Below are 15,610 nucleotides of genomic sequence, written 5' to 3' on the forward strand. Positions count from 1 at the left end.
GCAGGCCCCATGCCGCTCCCCAGGGCCGGATAACGTGACGGGGCCGCCGCGGCGGCCCGGCGCCATTGATAACCCGTGCGCGGGGCAGCTTTGGCCAGGCCGCCCACGGAGGTTCCGCGTTGCGGCTCCGACACCGCCCCTCGTGCTCGGTGAACACCGCGCGGCCAGGCCGGGCCAGGCAGCGGCAGCAGGAGCGGGCCCGAGCGCGGCTGCGGGACCCGCGGCGGCCGGGCCGTAAGCGATGAGCGCGGCGGAACGCAGCGAGCCCGGGGTGGGGCGGCTCTCGCGAGAACCGCGCCGGCGGCCATTTTGCCATGGATTGGCGGCGGGGCGGGGCCGCGGCGCTGCCCGCGGGAGCGGAGGAGGTGGAAGCGGAGGAAGAGGAGGAGGCGGTGGAAGAGGAAGAAGAAGAAGAGGAGCAGGAGGAGGAGAAGACGGGGGAGGATGAGCCGCGGGCGTCCCCCCGCCTCCCGCTGCTGCTGACGACGGCTCTCGGTTCAGCCTGCTGCGGGCTCCGCGCCGCGCCGCCGGCCATGGTGCCCAGCGAGGAGAACCAGCTCGTCCCCAAAGAGGTGAGGCGGGAGATGGAGGCGGCGGGCAGGAGGCCCGGGGCACCGGCGCCGCCCGAGGAGGGAGTGGAGGAGGCCCGGCCCGGCCCGGTCCGGCCTGGCTCGGCTCCGCTCCGCTCCCTCCGTGCGCGGCCCGGCGGCGCGGGCCTGTCTTTGTGCGGGGCCGGGGGTGATGGTGGTGCGCGGGTAAAGGGGCTGGCCAGGGGAGGAGGAGGAGGAGGCTGGAGCTGAGCCCGGGCTGCGCAGGGCCCCGGGCGGCCCGAGGGCTGCACCTGTCCGTGCCGCGGCATGCGGGGAGCCCGGCCTGCGCGGCGGGGCCGGGCCGGGCCAGGCCGCTCCGGTGTCACGGGCTGGAGGCAGCGCGGCTCCTGCCGGCCCGCGGGGCTGGGGCCGAGGGGCAGAGCAGGGAGCCGGCCCTGGTAACCAGGCGGGTCTAGGCCGAGGGACCGGGGCCGGTGCGGGGCAGCTCCGCGCTCCTGGAGCGGGGCAGAACGGGCGGCAGTGCCCAGGGTGTTTGCCGGAGGGAACGGGTTGAGCAGCGGCTTGTTTCCTCTGTTCTGGGCCCCTCATCTCTCCCCTGCTGTAGAGAGAAGGGGAAAGGCTTGGTTTTGGCCATAGGCTAGAGATAAGCGCTGGAGTGAAAGAGGAAGGCGAAGCCTCTGTCCTGCAGCGATAGGCGAGTGACACGTGTCAAGTTGGAGCGATACTGTGCAGAGGAAGGAGTTCGAGTGATGGCATAAAATGTTTGGAAACAGCTACTGGTAGAGTAGAATCAGCAGAAACTTTGTTTCCTGAGCAGGTACGCATTTTGCCAACTTTTCGGACAGTTTTGCAGTTCTGATAAACTACTCAAACCCTTCCCGGAGTTTTTGTCAAACGTCAGTGTTTGCTACATTTACCTGTTCCGCCGTGTGTTCCTACGGGAAGCTTTGTCAGGCAAGGGCTCCGTTTTCCTGATCCTTAAAAGGTATTCTTGAGTAGATCTGGGAAGGAAATAACACTGAATATTAGAAGCGATTTTTTGTGTAGGCAGCTCTGCATGTAAACACAGTATATATGAAGGAAAAAGGTAACTTTACCTTGTTTCCTTTCTTAAAATACTAAGGCTATATTTTGTCTTTTTACAGGAAAGTGAAATCTCTAGAAACTTTAAAAAAGAGATGGAGTGTAGTAGCTAAAATACTTAATTATTAGCTTTTAACAAAAATCTTCACAAATATAAAACTAGGGTCAGAGGACAGAGTAGCTGATTCAGATTTCGTTTCAAAACCAAAGAAACAGATAATGGATAGTGGCAGGAGAAACATTGTGGCAGTAGCTGTAGTTAAGTGGAATAGACAAGATATTAATAAAAGCAGCTAGCCAAGGCTGTGTCTTTAGTTATATGTATTAATAGTATCCCCCTTGGCTTTAGAGTTGTATTCAGAATATACTTATGATTCAGATGTGTATTTTTAACTGACTCATTGGAGGAGGCTTTTGAATGCACTTTTATCTGTAGGGGGGGAAGTATGGGGAAAGGAAGATGAATATATGTGATTATAGATATGGATATCTTAAACAAACAGTGTGAAATCTATAAACTTTGTACATTGATAATGCTAGTGAGAGGAGTTGTTTTTTCTCAGCAAGCTTTGTCAAGTTCTTTGTTGTGTCTCTTTGCATTTTTAAGATGAATTAAACTGAACAGAATATTAATGAAATCAAATTGAGAAAGAAAACAGATGAACTACTTGTGTTAAGTCCATCTGGTTATATGTATATATATGTTGTAACAGAAGTTTATCTTCAACTTTTCCAGTGTTTTTCTGTATGTCCGTATTTTTTTAGTGACAGGGAGTTTTAACAAATGCTACACTGCAGCATTCCCATTAAGTGCTTCTGAGATTCATTAATAGTCCCATTGCAGAGAACACTGAGTTATGAGTAAACAGAATTCTCCAAGTCTCTGAGTTCTCAACAGCCTGCTCCTAAATATTCCTGTTATGCCCCTAGGAACAGTTGGAGGCAAAGCAGATCCTTTGGAGTTTCAGCTGTGCCCTCCAGGGAAGGATAAAGGAGCACAGTCGATGGTTTTCTCCCTTCCTGGTGGGCTGGTTGTATCACTTGTGCAGCTCACTGTCTGTGCTGCTTCAGAGACTTCAGCTGGGCTCTGAACCAGCATCTGCTGAAGATGAGCACGCAACCAGATTTGCCTTGGCATTGCAGTGTGAAGGAAGGAGAAGAAATGTAATGATGTTTGTTTTAGGCTGGTTTAGGGAATGACTAATCATCCAAAGCTCTGGATGGGAAAAGGATTTTGGTTCTTGTCTACAAGTTAGTGATGCCTTGGTAGATAAGTGGTAGGAGGTGTCTCTAACACTACCAGTCTGCGTGTGGTGGAGTGGAAGGATGGGTATTAAGTTTATTATTTGTGGTTTTATCCATATTTTTGTATATTAACAGGAGCTCAGGTTGCTGTTTGCCAAGTAGAATTGCTAGGAGTTTTTCATTAGGTTTTGTAAGTAGTACTATGTTTTCATGGATACAAAGTCGATACAAAGGTTCATCTTTTATTAGTCTTTTATGGAAGGTTTTCCTTTGGACATTGCATAGCTTCAGCTGCTTCTCTGAAGTCCAAGTAATCAGGGATTGTTATTTTCTCTTGCTCATAACTTTGGGACAAAGTTCTTTTTCCTTTGGAAGAGCTGTATGAAAGCAGTTTCTAACAAATCAGTGTTGGGATTTCTTTTTGCATAAAGGTTTTTGCCTGGGCTGTGCAGGTACTTAGTAAGTTCATTCTTGCATCCCTACTGCTGCCTAATGCTTTCCCATTTGTTCCTGCGGTAGTGTGACCAGTAATTCCCTATGGTGGGGGCAGTTAGAGTCCCTCTTCACTGCATCTGGGGTTCAGATCTAGTAGCAAACTGGTCCCTGTTCCTTTTCCTTCCTTCCTTTTCCTCATCCTCAATTACTTTGCTACCTTCATCTAAAAAATGAAAAGGTTCAATTCAGTTTTCTTTTATATCCAATAAACAGAAGGCACTGAGTAAAACACTCTTCATTGCTGGTAGCAAAATTTGAGCATGTTCTATAAAAACTGCTATATTACTAGGTGTGGATTTTTACTCAGTAACCCTGGGAAGGGAGGGCGAATAGTATGAGTTAGATAAATATGGAAATAAGAAAATGATGCTGTCAGAAGGGCAAACATTTCCATGGCTCTCAGTGTTTCTTACGGGAAAAATTGACTTGAAACTTTTGGGAAAATTTACCTCAAATAGAAAATAATAAAATATTCTTGTCAACACAATTGGTGAGAAAGATGCCTAAGTGTGTTTAGTGGTAATATAAGTGAACTTTACAAAGATTTATCTTGAAAATCGAGATGTATGAGAACTTACTGAGTGTTGGTCAAAATATGAGAAGTGTGTTCTGCTATGAGGTTTTTGAAGTGTTTGTGCTACTGATTAAATAAATGCTGTGCAGATGCTTTTTCAACATGTTCTAGCCTGAACTATCTAAAGTACACCTGTCAGAATAAATAAATATATATATAAATATATACTTGCTGCCATTAAATCGGGCAAGGTGGTGTGAGTTCTCTCTCAGCTCACTAATGTGAGTCTTCTCATCCCTGCACTAATGAATCCATTTTAATCATCTGCACTGAACAAATCAAATGTGTCTCTTGATGGATATCATTCTGACTTCCTCATTAGAAGAGCAGGAATCTGATTAAGATATTTTGCAATTCTCTTTAGTAAAGGATGCTGTTCTTTTCAATGCTGATGACATCCTTGTTTTTTCATTCCCATGTATCAAAAGATTCTACAAGTGGTTGCAGCTTGCATAATTTATCAGTTTTTCCTGCTTTCCTTCTCGTGTGCTCCATTAGAAAACATAAAGGCATGATTGTGACAACTAGAGAAACTAATTCATTGACTGAGAAGGTATTTTGGAAATCAAATTTGGGAAACGAACAGAAAATCCTCATGGAATTCCACCAAATAATTTGTTCCTTGCAAACAGACACTTTCTGGATGATGTTCATGTAGGTATTGAATTTGGTGAATAAAGCTTGGAGTAGAATTCAAGAGCATTCCTGCTTTTTTCCAGCCATTGGCTTCCCAGTTAGCCTTTACTTTCCCTTGCTATCCCCTGGGTGTTTAATCTGCAGCATAGAAAGGTGATCAGGATAATGAAGTATCAGCAGCTCTAGACCATCTGATGAAATGTTTTTGCCTAAGAGCTACCAGCTGCCTGATGGGCACCACTTGGGACTGGAGCCTCAGACTGGAAATGCTGCTGGCAGAGGTTACTACTCAGAATAATCTGACAACTAAATAACTAAATACTTCTTTTTTTCCCTGCAGTGATACATTTTGAACACCATCACAAACAATAAATGCCATTTTATGTCATTCATGTTTTGTGTGTCACTGGTGATTAAAATTTCAGAATCAAAAGCATCTGTAGTGAAAATATTTTTTTGGTCCCATTTTCTGTTCTTTTTAAAACCTGTGGATATAATCAAGGCAGCTGTGCATTATAATTTTAAAATGTTAGTCATACAAACACATACATAGTGATTAAAATTATTATTGTGCTGCCTCTTTTTCTGATAGAATGTAGTGATATCAATGTAAAATTAAAACTTACGGTGATTTACTGAAATAAACCAGTGCCTTGAATTTGTGCTACCTTTGAATTACATGTTTCAGTCTTGTCAGAATTAAATGGGAGTGGGGGTAGGGTTTTGTTCTAAACTTCCCCACCAGTACATTACACTGTAATGCACTATATTATGTACAAAGGTCCATATATATACATAAATGTTCACAGATATTCACAGCTTCACTCTTTTTGTTGTGTTTGAAAATATGTTGAGTTTTATCTAGGAGAATAAAGGTGAAAGCTACGTTTGTAGAAAATTGAGTGATTAAATTACATATACATTTTCAGCCTTTTTATTCAGTTTGAAAAATTTTTATTTCCTTTGTGAATATTTAAAGCTGCTATTTTATATTTTTCCCTTTAAGATTTAATGTGGTATACCTTTGGGTAGGCTGCCATTTAGCATCTTCTTATTTTTCTTGTCTTGAATGAAATGTTCACAAAACAATGCCACTAGTTACTAAAGAACTGATAATTTTGAATTCTAGTAAGTCACAGGTTTTTTTGTGGAGCTCTGATAAATTAACAATGAACTTGACCACAGTTTTAGGCACTGTGAAATGCTGGGATTTTTATTTTCTTTGGTTTTGCAATGCTTGGCATGTAGTCAGCTTGCACTGAGCAAATGCTCTTGCACAGCATTGGCAGATGAAATAATTTCTAAAAAGGATGTTGTGCATGTTCTAAAAATACTAAGGGGTGAAATTGGTACAGATCATTTGATTCAATATAATTGTTGAGATTGTGATCACAAGGATGCTTTAGGTGCTTCTGAAAAATGGCAACAGATTATTTTTAGATTGGCATTTCTGTGAATAGCTTGGAGCTGGGTATCGTGCTGCAGTTCAGGTGTAGCTTCTCAATAAGCACATGTGCTGAAAGCTGCCTCAGTAACATGAGCAAGTGTGCCTGAATTCCTGAGGATTGGTGAATGCCCTGGTTTTGGAGCTTCATGAGAAATATGTTTGATATAGTGTGAAGGTTTTCCCAGTAAATAATGGCTGAACATGTAAATAGCATTTTCTGAAGAAGTTTGGCAGCGAAGGAGCCAAAGGAATGGAAGGCAGCCATGCTCACTGATTTGTGTAGGTATGGGGTTGAGATCAGCAACACTGAGGGAAAAGAAAAAATAGCAGGTACAGAAACTCTTAGGTAGTACCTTTTTTTTGTTGTTCATCAGTTTGTATATGGAAAAATTGTCTAGGTCCTTTCTCACATGTGCATTGTCATCCCTGTTCCTTCTGTGGGGACATTGCTCCGGAGTTCTGTGTTCTCCCTGCAGCCCTTGGTGGCAGTGGCAGCAGGCTGAGTTTATGCCCAGGTGCTTCCATGCTGAGCTGGATCCTTCATTCTGTGCAGAATTCCCAGAGAGCTGCACAAAGAAGGCCTGCTAACACACCTTGCTGTTCAGTTTCTAGCTTTCCTTCCCCAACAGAAGCTGGACAGCTTAAAATTGGAGAGCTGTTAAAGAATTAAAAACTTTGCCTGTAGTCATGTTTTAACGTTTGAACTGTATAGGATTTTAATTTTTTAGCGTACATGTCTGTTGGTGATTTTGTAGGGAAGTAAGCTTTCATTTCCAAATTCTCCTTGAGAATTCTCCATGGAGAAAACTCTTCTGAGTACTGGTTTTGCTCAGACTCTTAATTTGATTTTATGCTAGTGTTGCCTTTGTAATTCAATCCAGCAGAAAGTTCTTCAGAATAGAAGCAGCAAAGGAAAATGTTTCCATAAAATTCATACTTGAAGAAATGAAAGGCGAGTTCATCCTCTACTTCTGCGACTCTCAGTAGGAGACAAACATTGCAAGTATAGAGCAATATATAAAAGTGTAGTGAGTGTCTTGTGGTGTTCTCATATCCCCTTTTTAGCTTTTATAGGTTTTGTATTTTAAGGAAAACTGAGGAGCATGCTGATTAGGAAGGTGGAGAGAAGTTACAAGCAAAGGAAGCTGTATAAAAATGAGGCTGCTTCAGATCTGAGTGTAAAGGTTATACTGTAATAAATGTAGAGAGTCTGGCAGATAGATTGTGAATGTAGAGAACTTCATTGACATTTAATTCTCACAATTATTTTAGTGTGGTTACAAAACCCTTTGCGAGTTCAACAGCTTTGGGTCAGAGGAAAGAAAATAGGATCAGCTGAAATTATAACTTTTAAGAGTAAGAGAGTGAAATACAATGTCTAGTGGTTAAGAGGTAGCTATAGATATTGAAACTATTCTTTATTACCCCTGAAGAAAACTATGTTTGTTCTTGTGTGGTCTGCAGGTATGACCAGGAAATACTTGCCCACTTTTGTTATTGACAGCTGCTTTGTTTGACTTTTTTAAAGGAAGTAACTAATCTTGAAACACCTTAATTTACTGTATTTAAAAGACCATAAGGAGATAAGTGTGAGAAGACTGGTTCTTCAGGATGTCCTTAGTAAGACATATTTAAAGTCTTACTTTAAATATGAAAAATACCTTCTGTAAAACTGAAAAGTGGATCTTTTGGTCTCTAGTTCAGCTCTCCCAAGACATGTGTCCCCTTACACTATATCTTTCTCTATAGTCTTTGGAACAACCTCCTGGCTTGTACTTATTTCTGGCCCCATCCCAAGTTTTTTGTCATTCCTATTCTTTTGTTAGTGTTTTTTACTAATGACCCAGTAATACACAGCAGTGGGAACAAACTCTCAAAGGGAAACACTAGCCTCATAACACACTCTTTATTTCTGAGGCATAGGGTTATTTTTGGACATGTTTGGAAAGTTGGAAATAGTAGACTTTGAAGTGTATATGTATTATAAAAATAATTTGTCCCTGTACATTTTCCAGGAGTGACAGTTGACAGCTGGCGTGCAATTGATTCAGTGAGGTGGCACTTCCAATTCTTTTTAGCTAAAATTTTGTTACTAAGGAAGCATTTCTGAGAAGGTGCCTTTGAAAACAATAATAATTTACACAGGACAGAGAAGAGAGTAAAACATACACCCCGTTTTCCAAAGGGAACAAGATCACAGAGGCTCTGTTACAGAACTGACTTTGTAGCTCCTCCCTGAATCGGGTCATGCCCCATAGGGAGAGCATTTGAGGGGTTCACTTGGCATGGGTGTCAGTGTGGGTTCACTTAGCATGGTGTCAGTGTGGCCCAGCTGCCCCCAGGACCTGCCCAGGCCATGGTGTCGGTGTGGCCCAGCTGCCCGCAGGGACCTGCAGCAGTTCGCCTGTACGTGTGCAGGTGGGAACAATGGCAGTGCCACAGCCGTGACACTTTTTGCTCTTCTAGGCCTTTCCAAAGAGAAGGGGGAGTTACTGCTCTTGTCCCGTGAGCAGCACTGCCATTTACAGACTCATGCCCTACCTAAGGATGGAGGGTCTCATTGCAGTCTCCTAGGATACCACAGAAAGTTACAGTATGTCCAGGTGGTGTTGGTATTAGTGATGTAAGCACTACTGCATGTAATACACACTTTTAAAATACTGCTACTACTCCTCTGCTGGTCCTGTTAACTCCCCTGAAAGCCCTCCAGCAAACCAGGAAAGGGGTAAAGGTCCAATTATTAGGAAAATGGTCAGAGTCAGGATATATATTCTTGAGTTTTGTTGTATTTTAGGCTTGTTGTGAAGCAATTTTTTTCCTTACTTGTAAAGAGACAGAAGACCTCTGTTTAGTTTCACTAGCTTCAAAACACTACTGTTGGATTTTGCCTGAAGTCTCCCCAGGTATAATGAAGAATTCAAAGGTGAGGATAAAGTATGTTGTTGAGGTACTCACAAACCTGATACTTCAAAATCAGTCAGATTCAAGATTAAATGGTTTTGTCTAAAGGTTGTTCAGAATTTTTTTTTTCTTCATGAAACATTCCAACACACAATATATCAAGTGAACAGCTCAAAGTTACTCTGTTTAAGACCTCCTGGGATCTGTGTTTTAAAAAGTGTGTTCAGTTTGCCGCAAGTGTGCTATAAAATATGTCTTTAAAGTGTTTCGGTTCAGACATTTGTAACAGGATTCTAAGTGCATTGTTCTCTTATTAACTCAGGCTGGGCTGTGGCAAAGCTCCTGTGTTGAGTAACAAACACCTCAGTGCTCTGACAGGATTAGTTTAGTAACCTGTATTTCAAAAAGAAGGTGCTTCTTTCCTGTGAAATAAAGCCTGATGTGAGTCTGAGACCACCTGCTTAATGCCTCCTTCATTATGAGAGCCTTTATCACCCTGTGTTCACCTCCCTTCTTACCTGGCTGTACCAGGGAAGTTGGCCTCTGAAAAGAGCTTCCTTGGGCTTGGAAAAAGCCGTGCAGAATGAGTAGCTCTGCTGAGGGTAAAAGGGGGTGGTGGGTTGTAAGGACTCTCTGGAGTCCGTGGTTCAAAAGCACAGGGTAGAAAGAGAGGAAATGGTGGACATGGGTGGAAATGGTACCCCAGTGCTCACTGACTGTTCTCCCTTATTTGCTGTCTATTGGAAAGATCTTTGATCTTTGCATTTTCTGCAGGAAGCAGTGCTATCCAGTGTGACATTTAATGGATTGGACCTCTTGAAATAGGAGGGCAAATTCCTCAGTTATGGTTGTGGATTCTCAGGGAGGTGATTTGGTAGTATTTGGTCATTGCTGAGAGAGAAAGAAACATTCAGATGCTAACAATGGTTCAGCTGAACAGAAGCTTGTTTCAACTATGTGATTATACTTCAGAAGTAAAAGATACAGATGCAGACTGCTTGTGTGTCACTGAAGGTTCCAGATTTCACTTATCCTTGTAATTGCTGGAAATGTGCATCCAGTCCTTTACACAGACCTGGAATGTGCACCCCAGAGTTTGCCCAGCAGTGACTGGCAGTAGTCACTTATGTGCACTTCATATGGGAGTCTGAAGTTACTGAAGCTACATTAGGTTTGAGAATTGCTGTCTTAGGCTTAATCATCCAAATAATTCTCTGAACGCGAGTTTGATATCTGCTGCTTGCTACTGATCCCTTTGTCTTTCCTCTGTACTGCAGTGATTTGTGAGAATTATTTACAGGGTGTGGACATGTAGAGTCTTCTCTAGTGGGGATCCTTTTAAGTCTCAGTAGGCCATTAAATTTACTTAGCAGTAAAACTTGACTTATCTAACGGTTCAACTCTTGACCATTTGGAAATATTGGGTAGAATCTGTATGTAGTTTGACCTTAGCTTTAGGTTTTGCTTTCAATCTCTGAAAGTAATTTTATAAAAATGAAGCTGGAGTTAAAATAGTGAAATGCTGCTATAGAATTTTAATTAACTCAGTGATTCAAGGCTGAAAAATAGCAAGCCACATCTAAATGCAGTGTTAAAACCACTGCAGTTGTACATTTGAATATTGTTGTGACAGGTCTAGTAACACTCTATTTTTATTGTTCCTTTATTTTCAACAAATACAGAACTTATATGGTCAAAGCAAATGTCTGTCTTGCAGATGGCACTAATAACAATGCTGCCTTTGTATATACAGAAATACAGCTTGAATTGCTTCAGTGCAACAACACGCTTTATGCTCTGCAACTTGCAGGTGCAGATCTTTTATGGAAGAAAGATGAAATATGTTTTAGAAATGGGGTGTGAATTCTAGTGTAGCTTGGCTCTGTAGAATGACAGACCTATGTGTTGATTGCACATTTCTATTGTAAAGTCTTTTATAAGTCTGATCTAATAGTCAGAAATCTTGTACATGCAGGTTTATCATCATCACCTGTCTAGAACTGGAGCAGTGTAAAGGGCCATAGAATGGTGTGGGTTGGTAGTGACCTTTAGCATCATCTAGCTCCACCCCCCTGCCATGGGCAGGGACACCTTCCACTAGAGCTGGTCACTCAGGGCCCCCATCCAGCCTGGCTGTGAACACTTCCAGGGATGGGGCATTCCACAGCGTCCCTGGGTAAACTGTGCCAGTGCCTCACCATCCTCTTGTAAACAATTTCTTCCATATATCTAGTCTAAATTTGCCCTTTCAATGTGAACCCATTACTCCTTATCTTGCCACTACAGTTCCTGGTGAACAGTTGCTCTCTGGCTTCCTTGTATGCCCTTCAGATACTGCTGCTGTGAGGTCTTTGTGCAGCTTTCTCTTCTGCAGGCTGAACAGCCCCAGCTCTGTCACCCTGTCTTTGGAGGGGAGGTACCTGAGTCCCCTTATCAACTTCATGTCCCTGCTCTGGACTTGCTCCAACAGTTCCATGTCCTCCTGATGCTGTGGGCACCAGCAGTGTCCCCAGCACCTGGGGCAGGGGCTCACAAGGGCTGAGGGGAGGAGGAGGATCCCCTCCCCTGACCTGCTGGTCACACTCCATTTGATGCAGCCCAGGATACTTTTGGCTTTCTGGGCTGCTAGCTTGTGCTGCTGGCTCATGGTGAGTTTTTCATCATCATCACCCCCCAGTCCTTCTCATCAGGGCTGCTCTCAGTCACTTCTCTGCACAGCCTCTAGGTGTGTTCAGCATTGTCCCAACTCAGGTGTAGGACCTGCACTTTGCTTTGTTGAAATTCATTAGAGTCACACAGCCCCCCCCCCCCCAAGCTGTCAGTGTCCCTCAGGATGGAATCATTTCCATCCAACAAGTTGACAGCACCACACAGCTTACTGTCATCAGCAGACTTGCTGAGGATGCTCTCCATCCCACAGGATTCCCACCCTCAGCAAGATGGAGTGACTTGGGATGAAAGTGTTGGTGTTTCAATATTTTTTTAAAATAAAGTTAACAGTTGAAATTAAAATTACAAATATTTGCTGACCAAAATATTAGCCTGAGAAGACTTCTGTGCTAAAATAATCATGGGATGATTTTGTGAATTATAGCCTTAATTAACAGTCTGCTTTTGCCCTTTAGGTCCTTATGCAGTTGAGGGTCTGCAGCTGAGGGTAAGCTTGTTTTCCTAAGCCACTGGTGTACTATGTCACACTTTGGCAAAGTAGCAGCATGGAACTTTGAGCACGGAGCTTTGAGGACTTCTCCCAAGTACTGGATAGATGTGCTTGCTACCTGAGTAGTTGCTCTTACTTCTTCTGAGGAAAAGGCAGTAAGGTGTTTCTGCATTTGCCTGTGAATAGTGTGTATGTTAATTTGAAAGCCTCGAACTGTGTAGTTAATTGCCTATTGATTTAGTGAGGTGCAAAAGTAATTGGCTTGGTGCATTCCAGAATAACTTTTATCAGGGTAAAATTAAACAACTCTATAGAAGACCTTTGGTCTCTTAATTGTACCTTAAATATGTTTCCGTGATGACAGGAGCTTTTTTGTAAAATGTAGAATTGCACTAGTGGTTATTATAAAGTTGATTTGGAGTGTTTGAGTGAAGGCTTTAATTGAAAAGTAGAGAATGCTGTATTTGAGAGATGGACACATCCTTGTGATTTCAACAAGGCCAGGTGCTGTGTCCTGCACTTAGGTCACAGCCCCATGCTTTGCTACAGGCTTTGGGGAGCCTGGCTGGAATGGGGCCCAGTGGAAAAGGACCTGGGCTGCTGATTGACAGCAGCTGAAAGTGGCCAGGGAGGCCCATGACACCCTGGCCTGTGTCAGCAATAGTGGCCAGCAGGAGCAGGGCAGGGCTGTCCCCCTGTGCTGGGCACTGGTGAGGCCACGCCTCGAGGGCTCTGTCCAGTTCTGGGCCCCTCAGTTCCAGAAGGACATTGAGGGGATGGAGTGGGTCCAGAGAAGGGCAGTGGAGCTGGGAGGGTCTGGAGAAGCAGTTGAGGGAGCTGGGGATGTTCAGCCTGGAGCAAAGGAGGCTCAGGGGTGACTTTATCCCTCTCTAGAACTGCGTGACAGGAGGGTGCAGCCAGGTGGGGATCAGCCTCTCCTCCCAGGCAGGCAGTGACAGGATGAGAGGACACGGCCTCCAGCTGCACCAGGGGAGGTTCAGGCTGGACATCAGCAGGAATTGCTTCACAGAAAGGATTGACCAGCACTGGGAGGGGCTGCCCAGGGAGGTGGGGGAGTCCCCATCCCTGGAGGTGGTGCTTGGTGCCCTGGTCTAGCTGACATGGTAATGGTCAGTTAAAGATTGGACTCAGTGATCTTGGAAGTCTTTTCCAACCTGAATGGTTTTGTGATTCTGTGACTTGTGATTTGTCTTGTCAGAGTAGCTCTCAGTTACTTCTAAAATTTTTGAACATCATATAAACAGTGTAATTTATAAATCTGATTTGTTTGATGTGTTACATGGAATTTGTTTAGTGAGGTAGCTCTTGAAAAATCTTCCAGCAGACCTTAACTGAACAAACAAGAGCTGAGAACCCAGCAGAGGAATATTTTTATAAAATAAGCAACCTGTAGATAGTTCTGTGCAGGTGATACCTGGAGCCTGTCCTTCCCTTCCAGCCTCCACTGTGTGCACCAAGTCAAACAGCACACTGCAAAATTACATGTGCCCCTGTGTGTACCAGACTTAGCTTGCCTGTCTCTGGAGAGAAGGAATTCAGGCTGAAGTCAGGGTTCTTTGGAGTCCCTGATTAGGAGGAAAATTGGAAGTCTTAATTAAGTCCTTGACACAGGGCAATGAATTTGCTTACAATGATAATATTACAAATCAGCAGTTTCAGATTTGTGATTCTGGGGCTCCATTAACCTTTGGGTTTTTTAACAAAATGTATATGGCTTTTGATTAGGAGCAGGTAAAACCAGAAGGCAGCAAAACATTTAAATTGTGTGATTTAAATCAGAAATCTCTCAAATCTGAAATTACAGACTGGTGTGTAAAGGAAACTGCTAGACACAGTCTTGTCATATTAAAACTTCCAAACTGGATCTTCAGTTCAGTACGTGAAGAAAAAAATCCTGGGGCAAACAGGGCACGTCAGTACAGATCATGTCAGTGCTTTTTGTTTTGGTAATCTTATCAAGGGTGCAGTTGAAGGAGTTTGGAGATCAGTGATGTTATGAGCATCTTCATTCTCACTTCCTTTTTTTTCCTTTCTGGAGGAATACCAAGTGTACCACTTGAGATTCAGAAACTGGTTAATCTGATGTTCAGTCAGAAAACAATTTCGTGCAGTTAATGTTTGTCGTTGAATTTTTGATGATTCATCAGAGATACCAGGGCAGGCGTTCTTTAAGAGTGGTAGGAGTAAAATCAGTCACTTCATCTCTTTACTACCTTCAGCTACTTACATAAAAATGGGCTCATAATAATAAAACTTCCCTACAGGAAAAAATTCAGGCAGGAAAGAACAGTTTCCTATGAAACTGGACAGCTTCATAATTTATAAATGCATTAATAAACAGAACTGCAGGGTTATATGCTAATTCTGCTCTTGAACCATTTGAGGTAAAATATTTGCCAAGGTCTGTGGCATGTCTTAAAGATAATCAAGGAAAGTAAAGATAATCAAGGAAAGTGTTAATATGAATTTATATCTTGAAATGTTATTTACAATTTCTTGTCCTTTCACTTCTTTCTTTATGAGATGTAGTCTGTGTATTACAACTTAACTGACATTGTAACACTGCTCTTATGATAATTTAAATATTAAAATAGGATCTTCCTTCTTGAGTTACTCTGTGAATGGTGTTTCCAAACTCAGTAATGATATTTTTTTATAGTATAAAATAAAAGTCGATTTACAACTTTCAGTTATTATGACTTGTTAATTTTGTTTTTATATACTGTAGGATATGTTTTGGAGTTGCAGACAGAGTATCTTTGCTGAAATGAAGAAGAAGTTTTCACAGGTAGACAGATGAAATCAGCTTTACAAAATGATAACCAAGAAATATAGCAGCAGCATGATGCTGTAGCATCTATTTATTTTAACATGAGCATGAGCTATTGACACTAAACTCTGTGCATGTTCTTAAATACAAAGATGATGTACATATTCAATTCAGCCTTAATGGCAGCTTCAAACTGAGTCTGTGTTGATATGCTTTTACACTGGTGTGTGAGGCTTTGGCTGTCTCTGTCTCTGCATTAAAGAAAGGAATTGTTTTGCTCTCATATCAGATTATGTAATGGTTTAAATTAACTTCTGTGTTCCTGTTGTGGATTTGGTTTGATAACAGCCTGTCAGAATAGCTGAGGGATCTATCACTGGCCAGTCTTGCTTTTCACACTATTTCTGTAGTAAAGTAGCCCCAGAGAAGGTGTTGCATTGTTGTCTCCTAGTTCAGCTGGTGTGTGTGAATGCCCTTCGTGAGTAGAGTTGGGCTGAGGTTATTTTTGCTTTATCTATTTACTACTAACGACTTGAAGTGGTGACAGTGTGAATGAATGACAGCTTAATACCTTTGCTATAGTGACCCTGAGTTAAAGCAGTTCAGTCTGTCAGAATTACATCTGTGAAGAAGAAAGAGAGGATTTGTGTGACGTGCCACATCCAGCAGCCCAACCAGCAAATCTTCTGTAATCGTCTCTAATTTGTTCCCTTCATGTTATTTCCAT

The 15,610-nt window shown here is 42.9% G+C and overlaps 1 protein-coding gene across 3 annotated transcripts in view; it reads left to right on the forward strand.

Moving 5' to 3' along the window:
• The first annotated feature begins 305 nt into the window (after positions 1-305).
• USP47 (ubiquitin specific peptidase 47) overlaps positions 306-15,610 on the forward strand; it is a 51,003-nt gene continuing 35,698 nt past the window's right edge. For all 3 annotated transcript variants that reach the window (XM_050974792.1, XM_050974793.1, XM_050974794.1), the window contains exon 1: positions 306-572. In XM_050974792.1, coding sequence (XP_050830749.1) covers positions 315-572 — 258 coding nt within the window. In that variant the 5' untranslated portion in view covers positions 306-314. The remainder of the gene's footprint in view (positions 573-15,610) is intronic.

This window comes from Serinus canaria, chromosome 5, assembly GCF_022539315.1.
Source record: "Serinus canaria isolate serCan28SL12 chromosome 5, serCan2020, whole genome shotgun sequence".
NCBI classification, from domain to species: Eukaryota; Metazoa; Chordata; class Aves; order Passeriformes; family Fringillidae; genus Serinus; species Serinus canaria.